We start from the raw sequence: 9058 nt of genomic DNA, 5'->3' as shown, positions 1-9058 counted from the left end.
GAAGCGACACAATTAAAGTTAATAGCACTAAATAAAAGCACACCAAAACGCCACGCTAAGAGAAGGGAGCGAGAGTCGGAGAGCGAGAGAGAGAAAACAAAACAGATACAAATCCATTTGCCCTTCAATTTCGAATTTAGGGTTAGGGTTTGGGGACTTGAAAGCCATGTCGACGACCACCAAAACGGCATCGTCTCAGAAACCCCAGCAGAGCAATGCCAAGCCTGGCCTCAGAAAGCCCGTGTTCACCAAGGTCGAGCTGCTCAAGCCGGAGACCAGTGGCCACACGCTCGTCGCCAAGGTTCTGAGCTCCAACCCCGTGCTGCAGAAGGGCCGATCGGTGTCGCAGCACCTTCGCCAGACTCGAATCTCCGAGTGCTTGATTGGGGACGAGACCGGGACCATTCTCTTCACTGCCAGGAACGATCAAGGTATTGGGTCTTCTTTAAATGTTTGTTTGGTTCTGGGATGATGGAGGATTGGATGGGAAAGTTGATTTTTGTGTTTTGTTTTATTTGGGTGTTGAGAAATTGACTTTATTTGGCTGATTGCTTTTGTGCATTTCTGTGATGTTTGAACTTTTTTATTGATGGATTGGTTGATATGTATTGACTGTTGACAATGGATAGGGTGCAAACGAGAAAGGGGCATTAGGATGGTTAGTGTTACTGAAAAAGAGAAACTCAAATGAATTAGAGCAAATGATTTTAGTATGATATTCCCGTTGTGATTCGATTTGGCCATATTTTCTTGTTTGGGTTTTGAAAATGTCTGAAGTTTCAGACAAAGCAGTATATTTTTTATCTTCTCTGCAAAAATACTTGAATAACTATCTAAACCAACAGATATGTTGTCCTGGTAACCAGGATGTGCTGAGACACTGTTTGGCCATGGTTACTCAACCTTGGATTGGATATCAAGGTTGGAGACTGAATGGATGTGCTTTTAGTGTTTTAATCGCCACCCTTGATATCAAATCCAACAGTGTGTGACCATGAATCCCTGATCACCAGGTGAGAAAGAGAACATGACTGTTTAAGCCAATTGTAAATTGGTTCATAGAATTCTATTTTCTTGGAGAAAAGTCAGATGCTATGCGTTGTTTATTTACTTTGCTAGATTTGGTGATGTTCTTTAGGGATTGAATTAACTGTTGCCTAGGTTGTGCTCTTTGTAGGCTTAGTAATGTAAAGTACTTTTGTCATTGTGAATTAATTGAGTTCGCTTTTGTTAGTGGATAATCTGGTTTTTTTTTTTCTGTCGAAATAGTGGATAATCTGGTTGGGTGCCATCATTTAAAGACTTGAGGTAGATAGAATAAGCTGGGTTTTAAAATTATGAATTGAAGAAAATTTTAAGTGTTTGGCAGAGTGGAATTTGGAGAGGATCTGAACGTAGAAAATACTGAATAAGTGCTTTTTACTTGTATTACTTAATTAATTTCACTTATCATCCAAGCATATGAGACCTAAAGGTTATGAGCAATTTTGGATCCTAGGACATGGATTGAGTTAAATTTGGATTAGAGATGATGAGCAATATGACATATTGCTTGCATTTAGAATTTGCACTAAAGTTTATGAGGCCTTAACATAATGTTGTTCGGCCTCAGTAAGATAGCTGAGCAAACTAGTCTCGACTCGAGTTGAGTAATTCTTCTCTTGCATTTCATATACCTTCAATTAGAGGCTGGCATTTGGTCATCTTGAACATTTGGGCATCTTGATGCAACATTTCCTTTCTTTTTACAATTATCCAAGTTCAGTTTACCGTGCGATAGGGACGGCATTATACACAAGCATGCGTAGCTTGACAGTTTCTGGATGTATGTATATTAATGGATTGATTGTTTACTCTTACTGTGTTTTTTTATTGCTTTTGTTCACCCAGTTGACTTGATGAAGCCTGGTGCGACTGTAATTGTCCGCAATGCAAGGATTGACATGTTCAAGGGGTCGATGAGGCTAGCAGTTGATAAATGGGGGCGTGTTCAGGTCACTGAACCTGCAAACTTTGTAGTCAAGGAGGATAACAATCTCTCTTTAGTGGAATATGAGCTGGTGAATGTTCGGGAGGAAGGAGGGGCACCGCTTGGCAGCTAGTATATTGTGAGTGAAGAATCAAAATTCATAAAGCTTGGATGTTTGGTTTTGGTTTTATTTCCATAGTAATCTGCTGTTGCTGCTACTTGATAATATCGTATTGATGGAAGTTTAGTTTGTGATTGACTAGAAGATGTTTTTCGTGAAAAAAGTACTTGGTGACGTTTTTCTATAATATAATTATCATGACCTAGGTTTTTGTTAGATGTGGCAGGAACAGCGTTTGCTTTTATGAAAGATGGAAATGTAAGCAAGTGTATTGTTCCATCACCAAGAAAGTGTCTCTTTCTTATCATCTTTAGCGTCCTTTTCCCTGCGTATATATTCTGCGTTCTTTTTCGTTTTTAAATGCATATATTCAATTCTATAGCACTAAGAAAATGAGGGGTGTTCTGGGTGGATTCAATCGAATCGAATTTCGGGTATTTTTTAGCTGATTGTAGTGGATTCTTGACTTCTGAAACCCGACATAATTGAATCGGATGATGAACATGTTTGCTTGTGAGGTCCGGTCCAATTTAATTGGTTTCAAGCATATTTCCTCATTTGAATTTGGAGAAAATTTATAGTTTATCCATAATACAAGCCGGTATACCACGTGTCACCAGAGCAACAACTCGCTACCTCCCCCACCCTCCCCCATGATTTTGATATCACCAACGCAGGCTCTCCTATTGGATAAGTTTTTGGGTAGGAAAACCGGATTGAGATTGGTGCTAGTCTGCTAGAGGAGGATGGGGCTAAATTGGGGTAGGATTAGCATGACAGATTAAGGGAGGTGGGTTTGTAGTCTTTTTCGTGTTTGGGGTCTGCACGGACACGTGCCGCACAAGGTTAAGGCATGTAGAAGTGTACCCCTCGACCACTCACCAAGTGCCACATCAAAATAACAACTACCCTTGTAACCAAACACGGTTAAACACCTAAGCAAACATCCATCTCATCTACATCTCCCCTTTCTCTCCCTCCCTTTCTTGTTCTCTCTCATCTAGGACAGTCCCTATTCGACCTGACGTCTTGGGCCTCCATTTCTAAGACGTTTAAGTCTATTGCACTTCAAAAAAAAAAAAAAAAAAAGTAAGAACTCTTACTTAAAATTTTTAGTATTTTAATCATAAAGTTTTATGTTTATGATCATAATCATTCATATTATGAATCATACTGTAAAGATCATCTCTGCAAAAAATAAATTAAAACTATGGTCGTTTTGCCAATCTATTATAGCAAGTTCATAGATGGTTGGTAATGCTTTTACCAGTACCGTTCATTTGTTTTTAAACAGTTTGATGACTAAACGGCCTTAGGTTTAATTGATTTTTTATAGAGGCAATCTTTATAGGGTGATTTATAATATAAACGGTTTTGATTATAAATATGAAATTTTATAAATTGACCACAAACAATTTTGAGAAATTTTGAGTATGAGTTTCTATTCATCTTTGAGTAGCCAAGTATTGTTCTTGAAAAGAAAAAAAAAATGTTTGCAGCGTCCTTACTAAATCCAGTCGATAATCATTTCTATGCATCTCCTAATTTTACACTACACAAATAACCACACACCACTATGTTTTCTAAGTTTTAAATCCTCTCCTTCCCTGTCCATATATATTCTTTCTCACAACACAAATGTCCTCTATGACACAAAATGACTTATATGACATGAGTACATTGTCATAGGAACGTCTCATGTGAATGTAATAAAAATTAACATATAGCGGTATACATGAGTAAATTCCCTATCCATATAAATTTTTGTGTATACATCCTAATTTTACTGATACAAGACGTCATTATAGCGGTATACATGTATCATATAAGTTGTTATCTCCACCCTCACTCGAGGAGTGCATGTCCTACAAATCAATGATGTAGCCAAGAACAGACCACTACCCGCAAAACAAAAATATAGAAATCAAGGTGGGGACTGGGTGGGTTGTGGTGGCCCTGGTGGGTCAAAACAGTGTCGTGGCGTGACGGCTCACCAAATTTCATGCATGCCCGCAGACTCAGACATTAAAACATTGAATTCGCAACGTAAGTCGTAATACAAATAACTGTTTCCGCTTAAAACCCTAATCATGATGTTGGTGTATCACAAAAGGCCCGGGGATAAAGTTCCAACCACCAAAAAACATAATATAAAGAGAAGTGGGGAAGAGTTTGTAACCCTCCAAACGACAGAATCACATCGATAAAACGTATACAATAGGAAGATTTATTTATGATTTTTCGGCTGAACTATTCATTTAATTTGGTCTAAATGTGAATTTACTCATCTAATTTTTGGTATACATTATCAAACTTCTTGTGACATTGATCGATAACGGGTAATCATGCATGTTCATAAGCTTTATGAAGCACATGCAATGTCTTTCCTCATATCAATGTGTGATTTATTTATTCTCAATACACTCATCACATGTTTCAAGCTTAACACGTAAACAACACAAATCGGGTGACACAAAGCACATGTGGTTATTAAGCTTCACACGCGAGACAAATTTCTTTGATATCATAAAGGAAGTTGAAGTTACACCATAAAACTAATTGGTAATATGACAAGTAGCCCAACTCTTTATAAAGACATGTAAAGTCACTATAATATAAATTTGATTAAAGGCTTATGGCATAATATGTGACATATATTCTAACTTCTTTGTTAATTGTCAATTGGGGTTAATTTAAGGGAGTTTTAACGAAAAGCCTAAGATACTGTTCACTTTAACGAAAAACCACATTTTTACACTAAAAAATCAATCCTGATACTATTCATTTTACCCTTTATTTTGTCTTTATCATTAAAACTCAAAGTTTTCAAGCTCTTTTCATTAGTTTTCCTTTAATTTAAATGCTAAAACCTTTAAAATGATGTTGAAGTGTATATAGTCAACGATGCTTGGCTGAGTTTTTCTACTTATTAATTATCAATTGGTTTTGAGTGGATATTCTAACGGACTAATGATACTTTTAAAACACATATTTTTAATATATGATACTATTAAAACACTTAATGTAATAATTTGTGTTTGCTTGAGTTTTCCTATCTATTATCAATTGGCTTTGGGTGAGACTCTAATGTACCCTTGAACATAGTGTGTATCGTTACTTATTAATCTGAACGATGATTTTGTAATGCAATCACGTTCATGCGTGACATTCTATAATAGTGTAATAAGAAATTTGGGCATAAACACGAACTATTGTGTGTTATCTTTAAAGTAAAAATTGCAAGTTGTTACTAACTGTTTGGGCCCAAAATATTATTGCTAGGCCGAGCAGCAGGATGTGCTCGGCCCAAGGAGATGATAAATACTATGGGCCGAATAATACGGCCCGGGCCAGCTAACAGGGTCGGCCAAATCCTATCATAGGTAGTCCAGATAAATAGAAAAGTCGAGGGAGTCCTGGTGCAACTAGGATTCTCAACCAGCAAGGAATGAAGTCCCGAAAAGAAGGAAAATTCAGAATCCCAGTAGGAGTAGGTTTGTTCGAGGAAGAAGCGAAATGGGACAAGGACTCCCAATCCAAATCGGAGTCGGTTTCAAGGAATGGGGCACTATAAATACAAGAAATCATGCAAACAGAAAGGGTCTTCACTATCAGCATACAATTGCCCTGCGCAAAACCTCTCAAACACCTTGAGATTTTTCCTTTTCTTTTCCTGCCGACACACCTTCAGTTTGGATAAACAGCACTGTGGAAGCGCCCGGCGAGCACCTTCAGTTTGGATAAACAGCACTGCTGCCGCAGAATCAGCCGACCGAGAAGCACCTTCAGTTTGGATAAACAGCACTGCGTCGAGGTCGACCGATTATCTATCCAAGTCTCGGTCGAGAAAGGTTTTCGAACCTTTGTTGGCAGAGGTCACCTTGCTAAGCTTTCTCGGCATAGTTAGGTGTTACGAATCGCATTGCTCGGCGTACAGGACGCCGAGTGGTTTTATGATTGGATACTCGCAAGTAGGTTTCAGGGTTCGGCATTCTGACGGCCGAACTACGTTTACCATCAAGACATACATCACGTTCGAGTACCTGTGCCCATACACCTTGGTCTCGATTCGACGTGCTTATACTCTCACGAATATAATCACGGTGACCGAATCGGGCTCCGACGATTATTGAACTTCGCAGAATTAGCAGCCTTGTCTTCAGGCTGTAGAACTCAGAGACCGAGAGTGTTCCTTCCTCGGTCGCAATCGCAAGATAAAGAAGTCAACGACGCGCTCAAAGCGACATCAACAAATTTTACTCCTCGGCCGAGCTCGGCCGACGAGTTGGCACGCCCCGCATTCAACCGAAGGACGTAGTTAGCTTACTAGTTACTCGGCCTGCGCGCCACGTAGGTTTTGTAATTTTTAGGGTCAACACTAACGCAACAAAAAATTCATCGTGTAGTCACTCTTATAAACATAAACATTTTACGATACAAATTACACATGAAGGACAAGAGAAGTGCATATAATCTTTTTGGGTAACGCTAGGGAGACTAAATTTTGTAAACTAAATGACATGAAAGTTGATGATTCGATTATTCCTTAACCATTGATTAATGTGCTTATTTCTTATTTATGACACATAATTTAGTTTGCAAATTTAGTCTACAAAATTTATTCTCCCTATCATTACCCTAACTTTTTTAGAATACGAATAATTTTTCGTAATAAAATAATCTCATCTTTATGTAAATAAACCTCACGTTAACTTGAAGGCTGAGAGGGACATTATAAGTGGATAACTTCTCAAATGTGGAGGCAAATTAAGTAACAAAGAGATATATAAAAGATAGAGATGCAAGCAGAATTTATCAATCAATCACATCCCATCCCCATATATGGCATAAGGTTCAAACCTAAATGACCCTACTTAGAGATGATAGTGCAATCAAAAGGACAATAATTTACTGAAGATGCATGCATGTTGGTCAAAATTGCTATTTTAGGTTGCAATCCAGTTGCATGGCCTCGCCATTTTCAGATAGCCACTTAAGATCAAGACGTATCCATCAGACTGTCTCACATGTTGGCTTCACGACAGGCTTATTTCAAGTCAAACAACGTGACTCTCCAGAAGCCGTGGAAAGCCTCTTGACCATAGTACCCATATCTATAACCGAAGCACCACAAATTAGAAGAAACATACAAGGGTTTGATTTCAACCAAACCCATGTCATGATCAACTTGAACAACTTGCAGAAGCTATAAAAACTGTGATATTACAGACCTACCAACGACTATATTTCGTTTAGTGACGCTTAGTCTCCACTTTTGTTGAAATAAATTATGAGCACATCTCTCATAAACAAACAATAGCTTATGAACTTTTGAGAAACTTGTATAACTCATCAGTTCTTTACCTTTCTTCAGAGGTGTATATGGCTTAAATGGGACTGTCCAGTACTTTCAAGGCTTAGTGTAACTATATATTTTGTTCATGTCTTGATGCAACTATCTATGTTTTCATGTCCTCTAAACTTCTGTCACTAGCTAACTCGTCATCCTCAGAATCTTCTGTCGCTAGTTTCATAGATCATGACAGCAGGTAAAGACTAAATTAAGGGTCATCTTTTTTTAAAGACTAAACTAAGGGGTCATCTTTTTTTAGCTAATTGACAGCAGGTAAAGACTAAATTAAGGGTCATCTATTTTTTTTGCTAATTGAGATTGATGGTCAAATCCAGCTCGATCCAAACTCGGCGGCGGCCGGCTATTTTTTTCTTTCCAGTTCTCGAATATCCTGATTTAGAGGCAATGTACGTGTAAGATATATTATGTTTTTCCAGAAAAAAACAAGTTGCTTAATTTCTACTTATAGTGTACTTCTTAATCTGTACTCACTACAACTACAAGATATATGAAATAAGTGACCAAATTTTATGAGACACCCAAAATTCGTCACATACAAGAAAAATACATGAGGAATTGTTCAAACGTGTCACACATGAGATTTCAATATACTGGGGAAAGCACTAGATTTCACGCAAGGTGTGTTGAGGAAAATTAGAGTACATAACTCTAACATAAATGTTAGAGAGACAAAACAAGTAAACAAATTACTTGTATTAACTCACACAAAATATTATAACACACAACTCAAAAACACACTTTAAAAGTTATGACACCTCTCACTTTCTAGAGACACACTCTAAAGCACTCACACTCATATTTATAAGCCATATTTGCTTATAAAACCACACCAATATTTATAGGCCATACTTGCCAACATTGAACATTGCTAGAACATTCTAGTGCATTGATCATGCACAGCACCATCACCGACCTAGGCTTGCATAATAGCCACATATTAGCTAGCTTCTAGTATATTCTACAAACTACTTTAGCTTAGATAATTCTAGGCTAGCCAACCAACTTTGCATGCTAGACAATTCTAGTAAAATCTTATGCATGAATTTTTTAGAAGAATCTCATGCATGTTTGAACTAGAACAATTTAGTTTCTTTAAATCAACTGAGCTTAATGGACTAGTGTTGATCTTTAACAAGGTGATAGTAAGAAGGGATTGATTAAAAAAATGGGAAGTATTATTGGCACTCCAAATATCTCATTCTACACTTCTTACAAGTGTATTTTTCTTTCCAAATATAGAAAGTTTAGAGTGTAGAATGAGATTTTTGGAGTGTCAATAACAATTCCCAACAAAAATAACCTTAAATTTACTAAATTGCAATCCACAAAAAATAAAGGAGAAGTCTCAAAGTTTATGACTAAATAATAAAACATAAAATAATTTTAATGGGTGATGCTATTGGGACAATTAGATCACAATATTAATACACTTGCTGACATAACACTTTCAAATAGATACGGGACAACCCACATACAATGATATTGTTCACTATCATTATAGAGTGTGTTAATTTTGTATGTTTCAAATAGTTTAATTATAATTCTAATTAATTCTTATACATATAAGTTTATACCCCACCTTAATTGAAAAAAA

At 37.1% G+C, this 9058-nt stretch overlaps 1 protein-coding gene across 1 annotated transcript; it reads left to right on the top strand.

Annotated features, from left to right (window-relative positions):
• On the top strand, positions 1 to 2397 carry LOC137716052 (uncharacterized protein At4g28440). The gene is made up of 2 exons (XM_068455445.2): positions 1 to 431; positions 1891 to 2397. The coding sequence occupies exons 1-2, from the start codon at positions 167 to 169 to the stop codon at positions 2100 to 2102; spliced, it is 477 nt and encodes a 158-aa protein (XP_068311546.1). The 5' UTR covers positions 1 to 166; the 3' UTR covers positions 2103 to 2397.
• Positions 2398 to 9058: the final 6661 nt, after the last annotated feature.

The sequence above is a fragment of the Pyrus communis genome, chromosome 3 (genome assembly GCF_041283825.1).
Source record: "Pyrus communis isolate YQ-2024b chromosome 3, ASM4128382v1, whole genome shotgun sequence".
NCBI classification, from domain to species: domain Eukaryota; kingdom Viridiplantae; phylum Streptophyta; class Magnoliopsida; order Rosales; family Rosaceae; genus Pyrus; species Pyrus communis.
This window is presented reverse-complemented; position numbering and strand designations above follow the sequence as displayed.